At 45.9% G+C, this 21,252-nt stretch overlaps 1 protein-coding gene across 1 annotated transcript in view; it reads right to left on the bottom strand.

The window, feature by feature from the left end:
• The window catches only part of LOC128979896 (E3 ubiquitin-protein ligase KCMF1-like), a 37,115-nt gene extending 18,620 nt beyond the window's left edge, over nt 1-18,495 (bottom strand). The window contains exons 1-4 of the mRNA XM_054398294.1: nt 18,466-18,495; nt 15,988-16,162; nt 14,762-14,896; nt 12,576-12,715 (exon numbers count right to left, since the gene is read on the bottom strand). Coding sequence (XP_054254269.1) covers nt 12,576-12,715; nt 14,762-14,896; nt 15,988-16,162; nt 18,466-18,495 — 480 coding nt within the window. The remainder of the gene's footprint in view (nt 1-12,575; nt 12,716-14,761; nt 14,897-15,987; nt 16,163-18,465) is intronic.
• Between the last annotated feature and the right edge of the window lie 2,757 nt (nt 18,496-21,252).

Genomic DNA, 21,252 nt, shown 5'->3' with positions numbered 1-21,252 from the left:
TGTTCCAGTGCTCTGTCACCCCCACAGTGAAAAAGTTTTTCCTTATGTTTATGTGGAACCTCCTATGCTCCTGTTGCCACTTGTCCTATCACTGGACATCACTGAGAAGAGCCTGGCTCCATCCTCCTGACATATGGGAGATGTTCCACTCCCTTGTGGCTCTGTACTGGATTCTTTCAAGCAGTTCCCTGTCCTTCTTGAACTGAAGGGCCCAGAACTGGACACAATATTCCAGATGCAGCCTCACCAGAAGAGGGGGAGGAGAAGCTCTGTTGACCTACTAACCACACCCCTTCTAATACACCCCAGGATACCATTGGCCTTCTTGGCCACAAGGGCACACTGCAGGCTCATGGTCATCCTTCTGTCTACCAGGACCCCAAGATCCCTTTTCCCTATGCTGCTTTTGGGTCAGTCCCCAACCAATACTGATACCTGGGGTTGTTCTTTCCCAGGTGCAAGACTCTACACTTGCCCTTGTTGAATTTCATTAAGTTTCTCCCTGTCCAACTCTAGAGCATGTCTAGGTCTCGCTGAATGGCAGCACAGTCTTCTGGTGTGTCAGCCACTTCTCCCAGTTTTGTGTATTCAGCAAACTTGCTGACATTGCTCTCTGTTCCCTCATCCAGGTCGTTGATGAATATATTGAATAGTACTGGTCCTAGTACCAACCCCTGAAGGAATCCACTAGATACAGGCCTCCAACTAGACTCTTTCCTATTGACCACAACTCTCTGACTTCTTTCCTTCAACCAGTTCACAATCCACCTCACTACCTGATCATCCAGAACACACTTCCTCAGTTTAGCTGCCAGGATGCTGTAGGAGATGGTGTCAAACACTTTACTGAAATCCAGACAAACCACATCTACTGCACTACCATCATCTATCCACCTGGTTATGCCTTCAAAAAAGGCTATCAGGTTGGTAAAACCACGAACCTACATCTGGGTCAGGGCAATCCCAAACACTGATATAGGCTGGGCAGTGACTGGCTTGAGAGCAGCCCTGAAGAAAGGGACTTGGGGGTGCTGGTGGATGAGAAGCTCAACATGAGCCACCAGTGTGCACTTGCAGCCTGGAAAGCCAATGACATCCTGGACTGCATCAAGAGAAGCATAGCCAGCAGGTCAAGGGAGGTGATTCTCCTCCTTTACTCAGCTCTGGTGAGACCCCACCTGGAGTACTGCATCCAGTTCTGGAGCCCCTATTATAAGAGGGATATGGACATGCTGGAACATGTCCAGAGAAGGGCCACCAGGATAGAATAGAATCAAGAAGGTTGGAAGAGACCTCAAGGATCATCGAGTCCAACCTGTCACCCTACACCTCATGACTATCTAAACCATGGCACCAAGTGCCACGTCCAATCCCCTCTTGAACACCTCCAGGGTTGGTGACTCCACCACCTCCCTGGGCAGCACATTCCAATGGCCAACCACTCTCTCTGTGAAGAACTTTCTCCTCACCTCCAGCCTAAACCTCCCCTGGTGCAGCTTGAGACTGTGTCCTCTTGTTCTGGTGCTGGTTGCCTGGGAGAAGAGACCAAACCCCTCCTGGCTACAACCTCCCTTCAGGTAGTTGTAGACAGCAATGAGGTCTCCCCTGAGCCTTCTCTTCTCCAGGCTAAACAGTCCCAGCTCCCTCAGCCTCTCCTCATAGGGCTTGTGCTCAAGGCCTCTCACCAGCCTCGTTGCCCTTCTCTGGACATGCTCCAGCAATTCAACATCTTTCCTAAACTGAGGGGCCCAGAACTGGACACAGTACTCAAGGTGTGGCCTAACCAGTGCTGTGTACAGGGGTACAATGACCTCCCTGCTCCTGCTGGCCAAACTATGCCTGATGCAGGCCAGGATGCCATTGGCTCTCTTGGCCACCTGGCACCCTGCTGGCTCATGTTCAGATGATGATCAGAGGGCTGGAGCACCTCTCCTATGAGGACAGACTGAAAGAGTTGGGGATGTTCAGTCTGAAGAAGAGAAGGCTCCAAGGAGACCTTATTGTGGCCTTCCAGTATCTGAAGGGGGCCTACAAGAAAGCTGGGGAGGGACTTTTTAGGATATCAGGTAGCAATAGGACTAGGGGGAATGGAGCAAAACTAGAAGTGGGTAGATTCAGATTGGATGTTAGGAAAAAGTTTTACACCATGAGGGTGGTGAGACACTGGAACAGGTTGCCCAGGGAGGTGGTAGAAGCCCCATACCTGGAGGTTTTTAAGGTCAGGCTGGATGTGGCACTGGGCAACCTGATCTAGTGTGAGGTGTTCCTGCCCATGGCCAGGGGGGTTGGAACTAGATGATCCTTGAGGTCCCTTCCAACCCTGACAATTCTATGATTCTATGATGACTGTTCCTACTGTCCTTCTTATCCTTGATATGCCTAAAGACAGTGCCAAGGATAAGTTGTTCCATCACCTTTCCAGGAATGGAGGTGAGGCTGATCAGTCTATAGTCTAGGGACACTGCCATATCAACCTTCATTTATTTTTATTTTTCCTTCCAATGACTTTGCATCCACCTGAGAGAAGTGTGCCTTAAGAGTCCTTTGCAACAGTTTTGCAGGTCACCCTTAAAGTTTGACAAATAACAGATTAATAAGCAGAAAGGAGAAACTTCCTGTGTGACCTACTCTAGGCAGTCCTGTTCTGGCAGGGGGCTTGAACTAGATGATCTTTCAAGATCACTTCCAACCCCTGACATTCTGTGATTCTGTGATTCCACACAGTATATCTTAACTACTATTTCAAGGAGATCAACCTAGATTTTTGCAACTGGTAAGATGAAACTAAGGGTAGAGACCCCAGATCCCAGACTGGGAGGGGTGAGGGAATCAATAGCAGTCTGTCCTGTCTTCTTATATCTGCTTATTAAATCTTATTAATCTCTGCACAAATTCACTATCTCATTTGTATGTGTGCTGCAAGGACCAACCACTAGCTACTGGCAAGATCTCTGTATAAATAAATGAAATTTGGTGCCAGCTACTGGAGTGAGACTGGGGCTGTAGGTACCATTGTGGCCTGTAGTGTCAGCTCCTAGAATCCCTTGACAGATTTATTGGCACCCTATGTGGGAAGGACCCATGTTGGAGCAGTTCATGAAGGACTGCATCCTGTGAGAGATTCCCACACTGGAGAAGATGAATCATATAATCATAGGAGAATGTTAGGGGTTGGAAGGGACTTCCAGAGATCATTGGGTCCAACCCTCCTGCCAAAGCAGGATCACCTAGGGTAGGACACACAGGAACATGTCCAGGTTGGCTTTGAAAGTCTTCAGAGGAGACTCCACAACCTCTCTGGGCATCCTTCTCCAGTGCTCCATCACCCTCACAGAAAAGATGTTTCTCCTCATGTTGAGGTGGAACCTCCTGTGTTCTAGCTTATATCCATTATTTCTTGACCTATTATAGGATGCCACTGAAAAGAGCCTGTCCCCTTCCTCTTGACACCCACCCCTCAGATATTTATAGACATTAATAGATACCCTCTTAGCCTTCTCTTCTCCAGACTAAACAGTCCCAGTTCTCTCAGTCTTTCTTCATAGGAGAGATGTTCAAGTCCCTTAATCATCCTCGTAGCTTTTCGTTGGACCCTCTGCAGCAGATTATTGGCTTTCTTGAAACACAGAATCATAGAATAGAATCACAGAATGGTCTGGGTTGGAAGGGACCTCCAAAAGTCATCTAGTCCGACCTCGCCACAGTCAGCAAAGACATCGCCAACAAGACCAAGCTGCCCAGGGCCTTGTCAAGCCTCACCTTGAATATTTCCAGGGAAGGGGCCTCAACCACCTTCCTGGGCAACCTGTTCCAGCGTTCCACTGCCCTCAAGAAATTGTTCCTAACATCCAATCTAAATCTGCTCTTCTCCAGATTAAAGCCATTCCCCTTCGTCCTGTCACTGCAGGCCCCTGTAAACAATCTCTCTCCATCCTTCTTGTAGGCCCCCTCCTCCAGGCTGAACAACCCCATCTCCTTCAGCCTGTCCTCATAACAGAGGTGCTCCAAACCCTTGATCATTCTCGTGGCCCTCATCTGGACCCGCTACATCAGGTACATGTCCTTCCTATATTGAGAGCTCCAGACCTGCACACAGTACTTCAGGTGAGGTCTCACCAGAGCAAAGTGGAAGAATCACCTCTCTGGATCTGCTGACAACACATCTTTTGATGCAGCCCAGGATGTGATTGGCCTTCTGAGCTGCAAGTGCACATTGCCTGCTCATGTCCAGCTTCTCATCCATCAGCACCCCCAAGTCCTTTTCCTCAGGGCTGCTTTCTAACACCTCATCCCCCAGTCTGTACTGATAGCAAGGATTGTTCCAGCCCAGGTGCAGAACCTTCCACTTGCTCTTATTGAACCTCATGAGGTTCACCTGGGCCCACTTCTCCAACTTGTTCAGGTCCCTCTGGATGACATCTCATCCCTCTGGTGTATTGATACCACCACTCACCTTAGTGTCATCTGCAAACTTGCTGATGGTGCACTCAATGCCACTGTCTATATTGTTGATAAAAATATTAAACAGCACAGGTCCCAGCACGGACCCCTGAGGGACACCACTTGTCACTGCTCTCCATCTGGACTTCAAGCCATTGAGCGCCACCCTCTGGATGCAACCATCCAGCCAATTCCTTATCCACTGAACAGTCCAACCATCAAATTCCGATCCCTCCAATTTGGCAAGCAGGATGTTGTGGGGGACTGTGTCAAAGGCCTTACAGAAGTCCAGATAGATCGCATCCACATGTTGTCCCTTATCTACTGACATAGTCACTCTACCATAGAAAGCCACAAGGTTAGTTAGGCAGGACCTGCCCCTAGTAAAGCCATGCTGGCTGTCTTGAATCATCTCCCTATCCTCGATGTGCCTCAGCATGGCATCTAGAAAGATCTGTTCCATGATCTTCCCAGGCACAGTGGTGAGGCTGACAGGTCAGTAGTTCCTAGGGTCCTTCTTTCTACCCCTTTTAAAAATGGGTGTGATGTGTCCTTTCTTCCAGTCTGCGGCAGTTTAGTCTGGGTGCCTCCTGTTACTGCCACATAAGCTACACCTCTGGTCTTCCGAGTGTCCAACCCAATAAGGTGGACACAGGAAACGGCGTATTTCTACCCAATCCTGCGCCCTATAAATCCATCTGCAAAGTCATTCTCTTTCTTCCCTCTCTGCTCCCGTGGGAGATGCTCTCTTATCCGGTAACGGTGGGGGAGTATCTCAAGGCCTCTTAGGCCTGTCTAGGCCTAATGCCAGGAGGAGAAAGGAGGGGGGGCAGCCTCAGACCTGGCCAGCCTGAGACTAGCCTAGCAGTGGGAGGGGGAAGAAAGAGCCCTGGGGGTTTGGGTATACCCTCAGGTGGGGAGAAGGGAAGAACTGGGAAGCCTTTGGGTGCTACGTAAGGGACTGTACGCTTTGGGATGTTCTTGTCACTATGCTTTGTAGTTTTTTGTAGTTTCACCAATTGCTTTTCCATTTAAACTTTCCATCACTCTCCAATCCGTTTGTGTGAGTGTCATTCTTTTGTCCCTCTCGGGGCAAGAGAGGATCTGTCTGGCCTCAAACCAGCACACAGTCCCCAGGGACTTCACCTGATTGCAAGGACTTCTGAAGTATCATGGAGAGTGGCTTGACAACTACATCAGCCAATTGCCTCAGGACTCTGGGATGTATTTCATCAGGTCCCATGGACTTGTATATCTTTAGGTTCCTCAGATGATCACGTACCCTGTCTTCAATTACAGTGGGAGGGACTTTGTCACCTTGGTCTCCAAATTGTGGGCCATCAACATGAAAGCTAGGTGAAGGGGGGTTGCCAGTGAAGAGTGAGGCAAAAAAGTTGTTGAGAATCTCAGCCTTCCCCTTGTCTGTTGATACAAGTTTCCCACTGTTGCTCATTGGGGGGGGGGGGGGATGCTTTCTTTAACCCTCCTTTTCTGGTCAATGTACCTGTAGAAGCCTTTCTTGTTTTTCTTTACATCCCTTCCCAAGTTCAGTTCCAGCTGTGCCTTGGCCTTCCTGACCTTATCCCTACACAGCCAGGCAACATCCCTGTACTCTTCCCAGGATGCCTGTCCCTCCTTCCATTTCCTGTGTAGCCCCACCTTCCCTTTAGTTTGACCAGCAGGTCACGGCTCAACCATGGTGGTCTCTTGCCCTCATTGCCCAATTTCTTCCATGTGGGGATTGAGATCTTTTGTGCTCTACAGAGAGCATCCTTAAAGATCTGCCAGCTCCATTCCGATTTGTTGTCCCTGAGGGCTGTTTCCCATGGGGACCTTGAATGTCTCCAGGGATGGGGCCTCCACCACATTCCCGGGCAACTTGTTCAAGTGTTACACTACCCTCATTGTGAAGAACTTCCTCCTACTATCCAACTTAAATCTACCCTGCTCTAATTTAAAACCACTGCCCCTCGTCTTATCACTACATGCCCTTCTAAACAGTCCCTCCCTAGCCTTCCTGTAGGTCCCATTCAGATATAATACAGCTATAAGGTGTTCCTGGAGCCTTCTCTTCTCCAGGCTGAACAACCCCAACTTTCCCAGCCTGTCTTCATAGGAGAGGTGCTCCAGCCCTCTGATCATCTTTGTGGTCCTCCTCTGGACCCACTCCCGCAGGTCCATATCCTTCCTCTGTTGAGGACTCCAGAGCTGGACACAGTACTCCAGGTGAAGCCTCACTAGAGCAGAGTGGCATAATCATATGTCTCAATCTGCTGGCCATGCTACTTTTGATGTAGCCAAGGATATGATTTGACTTCTGGGCTACAAGTGCAAATTGCTGGCTCACATCCAGCTTCTCATACACCAGTACCCCCAAGTCCTTCTCTGCAGAGCTGCTCTCAATTTCATCATCCCCTAGCCTGTATTGATATCAAGGATTGCTCCAACCCAGGTGCAGGAGCTTGCACTTTGCCTTATTGAACCTCATGAGGTTCTGAGCCCATTTCTTTAGCCTGTCTAGGTCCCTCTGAATGGCATAAAAAGCCGTGTGGGTTGCGATAAGAAGAGTTTAAGAATGAAACAACACAATATACAAATACCGTATACAGCATACAAGCTGCAGAAGCATGCTAGACATAAAATGACCACACCCCCCCCCCCAAATCTACAGCCAGCAAAGCAGAAGAGACCAACACCCCAAGGTGGAAGAAGACCCTGGAAACAGGAAGCACCACAGGTTACAGTCTGAACTCCAAGCCCCATGATCCTTTGCTCCAGCCAACATTTTTGTTATAAAGCTGGCTGGATGTCAGCAGGGTATTGAATAACATTAGCTGGTTCAGCTAGCTGAAGCCATGACATGTGGTGTGGGACAGTGTCGAAGGCTTTGCTCAGGTCCAGGTAAATGACATCAGTTGCACTCCCCTCATCTATTAATGTTGTGACCTTGTCATAGAAGGCCACCAGGTTTGTCAGGCAGGGTTTGCCTTTGGTAAACCCATGCTGACTGTATGCAGTCACCTCTTCACTATTCTTCTGTCTCAGTAGTGCCTCCAGGAGAATCTGCTCCATGATCTTACCAGGCACAGAGGTGAGACTGACTGGCCTGTAGTTCCCTATTTGTTCCTTCTTCCCCTTTTTGAAAATGGGAGTAATGTTTCCCTTTTTCCAGTCAGTGGGGACTTCCCCAGACTGCCAGGACTTTTGGAATATAATAGAGAGGGGTTTAGCAACCTCCTCTGCCAGTTCTCTGAGTACCCATGGGTGTATCCCGTCGGGTCCCATGGACTTGAACACTTTCAGGTTCTTCAGGTGATCACGAACCTGATCTTCACTTATGAAGGGCAGTTCTTCCTTCTGGTTCTTGCCATTAGCTTCCATGACTATTCCAGGAGTGTGGCTGGAGGCCCTTGCAGTGAAGACTGAGGTAAAGAAGTCATTGAGAACCTTAGCCTTTTCCAGGTCCCTTGTGACCATTTCACCTGTTTCCTTTCTGAGGGGGCCCACACCTTCCCTAGTCTTCTTTTTACCATTAATATACCTGTAGAAATTCTTAGTGTTCCCTTTAACCTCCCTGGCTAGATTCAATTCAAACTGTGCTTTGGCTTTCCTAACCAGGTCTCTTGCTGCTCAGGCAGCTTCCTTATATCCCCCCATTCTAGCTGTCCTTTCCTCCACTCCTTGTAGAGCTTCCTTTTAAGTGATAGCATGTCCAGCAGCTCCTTGCTCATCCAGGCAGGCCTCCTAGCATTCTTCCCTGCTTTTCTCTTTGTTGGTATACATTGCTCCTGGACACAGAGGAGGTGGTCCTTGAATACTGACCAGCTGTCCTGGGCCCCTCTTCCCTCTAGGGCTTTGTCCCATGACACTTTGGCCAGCAGATCCCTGAAGTGATCAAAGTCTGCATGCCTAAAGTTTAGGGTCGTAAGCTTAGAATATGTCCTCCTGGCTGCCCTGAGGATCTTAAATTCAACTGCTTCATGGTCACTGCAGCCAAGGCTGTCTCTGAGCCTCACATTGGTTACCAGCCTTTCCCTGTTGGTGAGAACAAGGTCCAGCATAGCACCTTTTCTTGTTGGTTCCTCTGCCATTTGGAGGAGGAAGTTGTCATCTAAGCAATCCAGGAACATCCTGGATTGCTGGTGCCTTGCTGTGTTGTCCCTCCAGCAGATGTCAGGGTGGTTGAAATCACCCATGAGGACCAGGGCTTGTGACCTGGAAGCTGCTTCTATTTGCCTGTGGAGGGCCTCATCTGCTTGGCTCTGCTGGTCAGGTGGCCTATAGCAGACCCCTACAGTAACATCTCCTTCCCCTGTCTTGCCTTTAATTTTAACCCATACATTCTCAACCAGCTTTTCATCCTTCCCCAGGTGGAGCTCCACTGATTCCAGATGGTCACTGACATAGAGGACTTTCCCTTGGTGAAGCCATGCTGTCTGTCTCGAATCACCTCTCTGTCCTCCATGTGCCTTATCAGAGCTTCTAGGAGGATCTGTTCCATGATCTTCCTGGGCACAGAGGTGAGGATGACAGGTCAGTAATTTCCAGGGTCCTCTTTTCTATCCTTTTTTAAAATGGGCTCAATATTTCCCTTCTTCCAGTCACCAGGGACTTCACCTTACTGCCATGACTTTTCAAATATCATGGAGACTGGCTTTGTGACTACATCAGCCAATTCCTTCCGGACTCTGGGATGCATCTCATCAGGTCCCATAGATTTATGTATGTTCAGGTTCCTCAAGTGGTCCAGAACCTGATCTTCCCTTACAGTGGGTAGGACTTTACCCCCCTGGTCCTCACTTAGTGGTCCATTGACTTGGGAGGGGGATGGCACAAGATTGCCAGTGAAGACTAAGGCAAAAAAGTTACTGAGTACCTCAGCCTTCTCCTTGTCTGTTGACACTAGCTCTCCATTCTCGATCTTCAGAGGTGGTACACTATCTTTAACCTTCCTTTGCTGACTGATGTACCTGTAGAAGCTCTTCTTCTTTTTCTTTGCATCCCTTGCCAAGTTCAGCTCCAGCCATGCCTTGGCCTTCCTGACCTCATCCCTACACAACCGGACATTGTTCCTGTACTCCTCCCAGGTTACCTGTCCCTGCTTCCACTGTCTGTACAGTTCCCTCTTGCTCTGTATTTTGACCAGCAGGTGTGATGGTTTGAAACTGTCTTTTTAATTTCTCTTTGCAAAGTTCAAGCAGGGAAAGCTAAAGAATGTAAATAAGTCACTATTGGGTATAAGAAAGCAAAATAATGATTGTTCTAAATGCTTCCATTGGGTAGATAGAAATGTTTAAGAACCACTACTCAAAACAAGGTTGTTGAGTTGGGGCAGTTTGCAACTTGCTGGGCTGTCTGGCTGCTGCTGCTTCTCTTCTGGCTGAAGATAACACACTGACCTTGGCAAGCTAAGTTAACAGCCTCTCTGCTTTTAACTCTCTCTGCTTTCTGCCAGGGGGGTCTGGGAGGAAGAGGCCCCTGGGAGAGAGGCCCCTTGGGAAAGGCCCCTTTGAGGGGAAGCAAAGGGAGCTTGGTTGTGTTTATCTGTTGATTGTATATATTTGTAAATGTTGTGAATTTTGTATATTTGTACATATTCATTGCATTTCATCATAGATTGTAGATTTGCTTGTAAATACAGCTTTCATTCGTTTTTCAGACTGAGCTAGCCTGGTTATTGTCGGGGGGGGGGGGGGCGGAATTTCAGCTCCCACACTGATACAGCAGGTCTCTATTCAGCCATGCTGGTCTCTTCCCTTCCTTGCCTGATTTCTTTACACCTGGGGATTGAGAGCTCTTGCACTCTTATGGAAGCCATCCAAGTTTTTCTCCAAGAACTTCTCCAAGTTGAGTCTGTTTTGCCCATGATGTTAATTGCTGAGTAATGTCCATGTCCTTATCTTGACTCATGAGCTTTTTGCCATATTTTCTATCCATCCTGTTGCTGGGAAGGGAGGTGAGATAAAGCAGTTTTGCAGGCACCTAGAAGCCAGCCAAGGTTAATCTACCCCACCTAGTCCTTTCACTTCAGTCTAGTTGCTGCCTTACTAAATACATAATGAATCCACTAAGTGTGATTGATTAGTAAAAAACTGATGTCTTCATTCTGAAATTTGATTAAAGATGATATCTGATGCTATTTCTTACAATGCTCAGATCTGAAGTTCCCAAAACCTTCTACCTGAATACTGTGTTGTGATGGTTTTAAGACTGTCTTTTTAATTTTTCTTCACAAAGTTCAAGCAGAGAAAGTGAAAGAATGTAAATAAATCACTATTGGGTGTAAGAAAGCAAAATAATGATTATTCTAAACACTTCCATTGGAGAAAGAGATAGAAATGTTTAAGAATCTCTACTCAAAACAAGGTTGGGGAGTTGGGCAGTTCTCAGCTTGCTGGGCTTCTGTCTGCCTGCTTCTTCTTTTCTGGCTAAAGATAACACACTGACCATGACAAGCTAAGTCTAACAGCCTCTCTGCTTCTTGATTCTGCCTTCTGCCAGGGGGGTCTGGGGGGAGTCCTTCTGGCTGAGGGGGGGAGGCCCCTTGGGGGGGAGGCCCCATGGGGGAAGCAAAGGGGTCTTGGTTGTGCTTTTTTGTTGATTGTACATATTTGTAAATGTTGTGAATAGTGTATATTTGTACATATTCATTGCATTTCATCATAGATTGTAGTTTTGCTTGTAAATACAGCTTTCATTTGCTTCCAGACTGAGCTAGCCTGGTTATTGTCGGCAGGGGGGGGGGGAAATTCAGCTCACACTGACACAATAGTTCATATGTTCTTAGGAAAGAGTAGGACACCTGTGACTCTCAGAACAGGTTGACCAATTTCACCTTCACTTCATATAAAGCCCTTAGCAGGCTCTAGGGAGAAAGATTATTCTTCTCCCACATAATTTCTCAAAAGGTTAAGAGAGCTTAGAGGTCACAACAAACACGTTAAAAAACACAATGCTGAGTTGCATTAATAAGGGTATCACAAGCAAGGATAAAGATGTAATTCTCCCACTCATCTCTGGTCAGGCTGCACCGTGAGTACTGTACAGTTTTGGTCCCCACTAAACAAGAAGGATATGGACAGGCTGGAAAGAGTCTAGAGAAGGGCCACAAGAATGATCAGAGGACTGGAAAAACCTGTCATATGAAAGAAGGTTGAGAGAACTAGGTTTGTTCAGTCTTGAGAAGAGAAGGCTTAGGGGAGACCTCATAACTATGTACAAGTACATAAAGGGCAGCTATCATGAGGAGGGAGATTCCCTTTTTACAAAGAGTCACATGGTAAAGACAAGGGGTAATGGGTACAAGTTGCTACTAGGGAGATTTGGACTGGATGTTTGAAAAAAATTTTTCACCATTTGAACTATTAGACATTGGAATAAATTCCCAAGGGAGGTGGTGGATTCCCCTACATTTGACAGTTTCAAGGCCCAGCTTGACAGGGTGCTGGGCCATCTCATTTAAAATATATTCTTACCCTGAAAGGTTGTACTAGATGATCTTTGAGGTCCCTTCCAACCTAGTATTCTATGAATCTATGAATTCACCTGACATTTCAGAAAAAATTCAGACCTTCTGGCACAAGCAACAATAACATCTAGATATAAAAACTCAAAGAAATCAGAATGCTTACTGACAAAATCAGAAGCAAAACAATTGTTCCAGTAGTCTATTTTATGGTGCATAATTATTCTGCACCAATTACTACTGTTGACATCATCAGGAAAATGAAGTACTAGGGTAAATGGAAATAGCGAGAGTCACTTTTTATAAAGTCAATATATTTAAAAGCCATTTATTTTTCTAAGAGTTTAATCCTCTCTAACAACAGGATTTAGTGGCTCGCATACCACGAATACAGGGACTCAGCTGCATAACCTTGAGTCAGACTGCTGAAAGTCTGTAGAGACATAAAGGTGATATAGGCAGATGTAGAACCAATGATTTGGAGATTGTTAGTAGCTCAAGGAGTCAAGAGGGAAAACATCAGCATGGTATGTATGTATGTGTGGTACATACCTTCCTAGTCAGCATTTAAATGAACATATACTTCCAAGAAAAAACACCAACCAACTAATTTTCTCTAAATTTTCATATATTTTCATTGTAATTGAAAAACAACGAAGTAGCGGCTTACCACCTCTGTTGATATTTCTGCATGTTCAGAAGCAACATGTTCTTGAAGAGATGTTTCCATATAACCCATCTTTCCACAATAAGGACAAGTAAAGGACTGTGGCTGCTCTACAGAGAAGGCCTCTCCACCATAATACAAATCTGGAAAAACATGATGTTTTAGGAGGGGTTATTTTCAAGTAGCATAGCTCATGATTTTATTTATATAACCACTTTATGTATACACCTATGTGTATGCAATCACTGTTAAATTATTTTTTAATTAAAATAAATATTTTAATTCAGCACCAAATGCATATACCAATATTAAAGTTGTTCAGCAATTCAACTTCCAAAAGAATAGACAGACTACACAATTTTCACTAGCAAACAACATAACTTTCTAATATTCAGGAAGAGCAAATTCCAGTGGTGCTGCTGAAGCATCACTTTTTCCCCCATCCTTGTTTTTACCATAGGTGAACTTATACTAAAGATATGATCACTGTAGATGCACTGTGGTCTCACAGCCTTACTCGCAGCAAACCTGTTAAATATCATCATTTAAAATGCCTCAGTAACATCAGCACTCCATATGTTGATATTGGTGCCATAGCTGAATCAAAGTTTAATAATAAGGGGAAATTTTAGTGAAGCAAATACTTCAGCACTTATCAGCTACCAAAGTAGCAGGCTTCCTTAATTAAGCAATTAATATGAGCCAAACTGATCATGCAAATTTAACAAACCATGCTAAATTCACACTAAATTGTATCACTCCAGGAAAAGCGTCCTTCACTGCTTATAGAGGAAGAGCATTAAGATGATGCATAGGCTCAGAATGCTGTAGAAAGTGAGTTCTCTAAAAGAGGACTTGATGGCATACTAAATTAGATTTCAAGACTATGGATATTTGGAAACTATAGTTCCCCACCATCTTTCCCCCTCTCTCTACACCACTGACAGGGAGTAACAGAATGAAGGTAGAGAGTTTTAGTGGAGATGTACAATGATTTACTACTCTATTGCAGGGATATCAGATTACACCAAAAGAGACAGGGGAAAACGAAAGGAGAAAAAAACTGATGGAATCTGCACAGGAACCTGTGCCAAGCCCCCACATGGGAACAATGAACTTTACAAGTGACATAACATTCTGCGAGTCTGACAAATCATGGCAACGTCCATTTCTGTCACACAGCAAGCATTGCTCAGAATGGTGTAGGATATATATATATGATTCTTCTCAAATCATTACATTCTACACCCCTTATCCTATACTATTCTGTGTCATGCTCAACAGCAATTAACATCATACAATATATATAATCTACTGTGTATTCTTACCCGAAGTGAGATTATTTTGTGGCACACAATAAACTTCTCCATCTTTCTGCATTACCCACCAGGTGCATCCTGGTCCTTGGGCAAAAGCAATCCCACAGGTGGGTTTGACTTTACCTAGGGCAGGGCTAACCCAGACCTTCTTCCCTAGGATATTCTTTATATGTATGATGGGAACTTTATCACCTTCTACAGCATGTGGCAGTTTGGATTGGGCAGAGCCAGCCTGATTAATAGATCCTCTGGTGTTGACCAGCCAAGTCACTGATAAATGTGCATCCCAGTTTTTGAAGGTCCCTCCTCCCATTGCTTTCAGAATGGTTTTTAACAGGCCAGTGTAACGTTCAACCTTCCTAGCAGCTGGTGCCTGATAAGGAATGTGATACACCCACTCAATGCCATGCTCCTTGGTCCAAGCGTCTATGAGGCAGTTTTGGAAATGAGTCCCATTATCTGACTCAATTCTTTCTGGGGTGCTGTGTCAGCACAGGAATTGTTTTTCATGGCCTAGGATGGTGTTCTGAGCAGTGGCCTGGGGCACTGAATATGTTTCCAGCCATCCGGTGGATGCTTCTACCACTGTAAACACATAGCATTTGCCTTGGGGGGTTTGTGACAGTGTGATATAGTCAATTTGCCAGACTTTCCCCTATTTATATTTCAGTCATTGCTCCCCATAACACAGAGGATTTACCTGCTTGGCCCATTTATTTGCAGCACACATTTCATATTCATGGATAACCTGTGCCATAGTGTCCATGGTTAAGTCCACTCCTCAATCTTGAGCCCATCTGTATGTTGCATCTCTTCCTTGATGGCCTGAGGTATTGCAGGCCCACCCAGCTAGAAATAATTCACTCTTACATTGCCAGTCCAGATCCACCTGAGCCACTTTAATCTTAGAAACTTGATCCACCTGCTGGTTGTTGTGATGTTCTTCAGTGGCTCGACTCTTGGGTACATGGGCATCCACATGACGTACTTTGACCACCAGATTCTCTACCAGAGAAGCAATATCTTGCCACAGTTCAGCTGCCCAGATGTGTTTACCTCTGCGCTGCCAGTGGTTTTCCTTCCACTGCTGCAGCCACCCCCATAAAGCATTTGCCACCATCCAGGAGTATGTATAGGGCCATTTTTCTTGCTTGGCAATATCTAAAGCCAGTTGGATGGCTTTCACCTCTGTAAATTGACTTGATTCACCTTCTCCCTCAGCAGCTTCTGCAACCTGCTGTTTAGGACTCTACACAGCCACCTTTGGTGCTTTCCCAGAATGCGACCAGACTAGTCAGTGAACAGGGTATATAATTTTTCATTGTCTGGCAGTTTATTGTATGGGGGAGCCTCCTCAGCATATGTCACCTCCGTTTCCTCTGGTGACATCCCAAAATCTCTGCCTTCTGACCAGTTTGTGATGACTTCTAAGATTCCTGGGCAGTTGGTGCTCCTTATTCGAGCCTGTTGTGTTATCGATGCAATCCACTTACTCCATGTGGTATCAGTTGCATGATGGGTAGAGGAGACTCTCCCTTTGAACATCCAACCTAGCACCAGTACTCAGGGTGCCAGAAGGAGTTGTGTTTCAGTACTGATTACCTCCAAGGCAGCTCTAACTCCCTCATATGCTGCCAATATCTCTTTTTTTGTTGGAGTGTAGTTGGCCTCAGCTCCTTAGTAGCTCCCACTCCAAAACACCAGAGGTCAGCCTCGCATGTCCCCGATGTTTTTTGTCATGTGGGACTATTCTTCCTAGCTGCTGTGTATAGCATATTTGTAACGTCTTTTCCTGTCCAGACTGGCAGGAGGGCTACTGCATGCACAATCTCCTGTTTGATTTGTTCAAATGCTCAGGGCCTCATTGAAAATTGTTCTTCTTTTGGGTCACTTGGTAGGATTCACAATCAAACTGTAGTTTAGGTGATGCATCCTCCAGAAACCCACAACACCCACTAAAGCCTGAGTTTCCTTCTTATTGGTGGGTGGAGACATAGCTGTAATCTTGTTGATAACATCCACTGGGATCTGGCAACACCTGTCCTGCCATTTTATCCCTAGGAACTGTATCTCTCATGCAGATCCCTTGACCTTACTTTGCTTTATAGCAAACACGGCCTTCAGAAGAATCTGGATTATTTCCTTCCCTTTCTCATAAACTTCCTCTACTGTGTCACCCCACACAACGATGTCATCAATGTATTGCAAGTGTTCAGGTGCTCCACTCTGTTCCAGTACAGTCTGGATTAGTACATGGCTGTAGAGAAATGGCTAGAAGATAAAAGGCCATGTGAAAGAATTGATTTAGGGATGAGCACCCCAGGCACTAGAGACATTGTATCTCTGATCGGCAGTAAACCCTGGGAACAAAGTGCAGCTGTGTGAAAGAAAACACAGACAGGTCAGCTGCCTAGAGGCCACTGTGACCTGTGGGGTTACATGGTTACCTGATAACAAGAACAAAGCAAAACTTGGGACAGAATTATGGAATCCCTTATCTCTTGCCTGACGTATGCTTAAGCCTTGGAAAAAATATATGCGTTCGTGTGATACTTTCTCTCTGTAGCCAATCATGAATTTACATCTGTAGTTTAGACATACTATTAACCAATTACAAGCTGCCTTCTGATACTATGTTAACCTATATAAAGAAAAAGCTTTGTACAATAAATCGACATCTTGCTTGTATCAGGCTTTGTCCCGTCTCTCACATCGCGGCAGCCATGAGCTGCACAAACCAGCCTTTAGCTATAAACAGGCTGACATGTCCTTGAGAGGCTGATAAGAGAAAGCTTGGCAAAGCAATAAACAGGAGATGAAGTCAGGTGTTGAAGCTGCAAGGCAGGAAAACATTGCTTGTATCGTATTCCAATCAGCGTACAGTAACGGGCACGTGAACAATGTATTTTAGCCAATAGCGAGCTAATGTTATTCACATGTACAGCACATAATACTATAAAAGCCTGTGTCTTTTAGCAATAAATGAGCAACATCCTGAACTCATATTGGGTCTGTGTCTTGACTCTGGCTGAGCAGGATTTTAACTCATATTGAGTCCGTGTCCTGACTCTGGTCAATCTCCTACACATGGCAAATGGTGGGGCTGTATTTCCACCCCTGGGGCAGTCAAATCCAGGTGTATAAGACAGCTCTCTAGGTAAAAGCAAACCGTGGCCTGCCTTCTGGTATTATGGGAATGGAGAAGAACGCATTAGTGATGTCAATTGTGACATACCATTTGGCTGGCTGTAGTGGTCTGAACCACATATTATTCCCCATTATCAGAATCATGACTTTACGCCTACTGCATTTACAGCTGCGTGGCGTTATGGCCCTGGAAAGGAGGGTCTCGCTCTGGCTTTTCTGGTTCTTGAGTGGGTGGCAGTGTTTTTGCCTGTTATGGGATTTGGACGGGTGTTCCTTTCCATTTTCCTTCTGTTCTCTCTCTATATATTGATGTAATCTGATATCTTTGTATCAGGGGAGCAAAATATTCTGTGTAAATCAACTGAAAACTCTCCCTCTACCTTTTTATTTCCCCTGCCTTTCTTATCTCCTGGTAAGGAGAGAGGAGATGGGAGGGGGAGTGGGAGGGAGTGGGGGAGTTTAGCCCTTGCACTAAACCATTACACTGCCTTAGACTTCAGCTGGTACTGGAGCTCCAGCATGTCTGGCACAGCAGCGCTCATTGCTGGTGAAACCTCGTTCAGAGCATGGTAGTCCACTGTCAGTCTCCATTCACCCTTGGACTTCCAGACCAGCCATATGGGGCTGCTGAATTTTGAATGAGTTTTAGTGATCACCACTCGTGTCCAGTTGTCAAATTAGTTTATAGATGGGGATTAGAGGATCCTGGTTGGTGCAATATTGCTGCTGGTGCACCATTGCAGTGGAAATTGTTATTTCCTGGTCTTTAACATCTAACAGCCCCACTATGAAGGGGTCCTCTGAAAGACTGAAATTTTTCATGTCCTCCCCCCAGTTACATAAGGAAAACCAAAGGATACTTCATGATGTCTGCTTGCCAGATTCTCTCTCTTGGACAGGGAGATGTCTGCTTCTAATAGCTAAAATCTGAACAGGTACCCACGTCAAGCTCCCAAACGAAATCAAAATCGAAAAAGAGAAAGCCCAGCCTCCACCCCAGAACAAGGAACTGAAGGAATTGATTTAGGGACCAGAACTCCAGACATTGGTTTACTGATAGAAGGAGACCTTGTGTCTCTGATGGGCTGTAAACCCTGGGAACAGAGTGCAGCTGTGTAGAAAGAAAAACACAGACAGGTAACTCCCAGTGGTCACTGTGACCTGTGGGGATTACGCAGTTACCTGATGAAGAGAACAAAGCAAAAGTTAGGACAGTGGAATGTAGAATTATAGAATCCTTTATCTCTTGCCTGACGTTTGTTTAAGCCTTGGAAAAATATATGCGTTCGCGTGATACTTTTTCTCTGTAGCCAATCATGAATTTACAACTGTCGTTTGGACATACTAATGACCAATTACAAGCTGCCTTCTGATATTATGTTAACCTATATAAAGAAAAAGCTTTGTACAATAAATGCACACCTTGCTTGCATCAACCTTTCGTCCCGTCTCCGCATCGCGGTAAAATGGTGACCTCCGATGTGATGGAGGCGAGTAGCCACTAATCTGTGGTCCTGCCACAAGTCCCACAGAACGTTGAATGAGTTGCTGAAAGGAAGCAGAGATGCCGGCCGGCACAAATTATCCCTCCAGGAAGTGAGGTGAGCTGTGGGAAACTGAAATGGGGAATCAGGCTTCATCCTCAGAGAGGGACGTATATGAGCTGATGAATCAGCTCCTTAAAAAGCATGGCAAAGCCATTTCTGGCCATGATCTCAAGCAATGCTGAAATGGGTGCAAACATCCCGACAGTTACAGAATCTAGCATGTTTATGCATGAGATTTGGGATCAGGCAGGAGTGAAGTTATGGGATGCTGCTATGACAGGGAATGCTGAAGCACAGCGCATGCTCCCAATTGTGGCGAATCATATTTGAAACGCTTAAAGCACAAGAAGGGAAATCGGGACAGAGCACTGAGGGAGCTCAGGCTCAGACTCCTCCTCCCTTAACCTCCAAGCCGCCACCGCCACCACCAAAGCCGAAACTGCAAACTAAGACTTTGGGTGCATGTGCAGCACAAATCCCCCCCCAAGGAGAACCCCCTAGACCCAGGTCCTGTTGATCCGGAACAGGAGCCAGACCTTTACCCTGCGGAACCTCACAATGTGTGGCTTTCTATAAAACGACAGACTCTGAACGAGGGAGACACTGAAGTAGCTAATACCATAGTAGCTCCTGTAATATATACAGGAAGAGGAGGAAATCCTCGTTGGGAAGCCTTGTCTTTCTCCCTAATCAAAGAGCTCCGTCGCTCAGTTACAGAGCATGGACTTTCTTCACCTTACTTTTCCAGCCTTTTGACATCAGTGTGTGACACATATTTAATGACACCGCATGATTTAAAGTCCTTGGTGCAGCTTTTGCTAACACCCACTCAATACGCTTTGTGGGAATCTCAGTGGAGAAAGGGTCTGCAAGCCCTTCTGCTCACATATGCGGGACATGCGAACGCTGCTTTAGCAGCACTCACTCTCGATCATCTCATGGGTACGGGTCAACATACAGATCTGACAGCACAGGCTCGCAAATACCTGCGAGAAGCTTTAGAGGCAATTCACGAGGAGGCGAGAAAAGCTTTCCTTAAAGTTCCAGACTCTCAAAAACCACAAAAGGCTTTTACAAGTGTCACCCAAGATTCCCGGGAACCTTATATGCAGTTTGTGGACAGACTTAAACAATCTTTATAGTGCCAAGTTGATAATCAAGAAGCGCAGGATATATTGTTACTGAAATTAGCTGTGGAAAATGCGAATGCTGATTGTAAAAAATTGCTAAAATCTCTGCCTAATCAAAATCCTACCTTAATCGAAATGATTGAGGTTTGTAACAGAATTGGTACGGTAGATCATAAATATGAAGCTATGGCTGCTGCCTTTGCAGCTATGAAAGGACCAGCAAACATGGGGGTTTGCTACAGCTGTGGTAAACGAGGACACTTTAAAAAGCATTGCATGGCAACTAACAATGAGACTAGACTGAAGCCGTTAGAGTCATGCTTGAAATGTCAGAAAGGGAGACGCTATACCAATCCATGTAGGTCTAGGTATAATTTTCAAGGGCAGCTGATCCAGGGAAACTGAGTGCGGAGCGCGGGTCAGTGCCGCGCACAGACATAAATTCCACAGCCATCACTTTACAATCAGATGCAGGGGGTGCCTCCATTTCAAGCCTCCGGCCAGCAACAACAGGCGGTGCAGGGCTGGACTTGGCAACCTCCCACACAGTAACCTTACTTGATTCTACAGTGCATTTATTACCAACAGATGTGTCGGGTCCCCTTCCAGAGAAAACTCAGGCACTGATATTGGGTAGATCATCAACAACACTATCAGGGCTTTTTGTGCTCCCTGGGGTCATTGACTCTGATAGCATGAACAAAATTCAGATTATGGCATGGACTCCATTTCCTCCTTGCACAGTACCAAAGCTATTGTTGTTCCCTTTAGGATTAGAACGTCCCCTTACAGAGGGACCCCCTAGAAATAAAGGAGGATTCGGATCTACTGGGGATTCACAGATTCTGTGGGTGCAGACTATTTCTCAAAAATGTCCTATTTGTCAATGTGTTCTGATGTGTGGTCAGCAGAAAATAGTGCTCAGTGGCATTATTGATACCAGAGCAGATGTGACAGTGATTTCTAAAGCTATGTGCCCCCCCCCCGCTGGCCCTTAGCCAGTGTATCCCAGGCACTGGCAGGAATAGGGGGAACTGGAGAGAGTCATCAAAGCTCAAACTTCATTCAGATTCAGGGCCCCGAAGGACATATAGCTTCTGTGAAACCTTTTGTTCTGCCTGTGCCTATGGTGCTGTGGGGTCATGATGTGCTTTCACAATGGGGGATGACCATGAACACCCATTTTTAGAAGGGGCCATTGCGGTGCGCGACACCCTCCAATTAACATGGAAAACAGATACCCCTGTCTGGGTGGACCAATGGCCCCTACCATTGGAAAAGCTCCGCGCACTCCAAGAATTAGTCACAGAGCAATTGAAAAAAAGGGCATACTGTACCCTCCACAAGTCCATGGAACTCTCCTATTTTTGTTATTAAAAAATAGGCAAGTGGTGCTTACTCCATGATCTCAGAAAAATTAATGATGTTATGGAAGATATGGGAAGCCTCCAACCAGGGTTACCCTCTCCTACAATGATACCACGAGATTGGCATTTGACTACTATTGATCTAAAAGATTGCTTTTTTAGCATTCCTA

The sequence above is a fragment of the Indicator indicator genome (genome assembly GCF_027791375.1).
Source record: "Indicator indicator isolate 239-I01 chromosome W unlocalized genomic scaffold, UM_Iind_1.1 iindW_random_scaffold_48, whole genome shotgun sequence".
In the NCBI taxonomy this organism is placed as follows: domain Eukaryota; kingdom Metazoa; phylum Chordata; class Aves; order Piciformes; family Indicatoridae; genus Indicator; species Indicator indicator.
The sequence above is the reverse complement of the archived record's forward strand: the minus strand, read 5'-3'. Positions and strand labels throughout refer to the sequence as shown.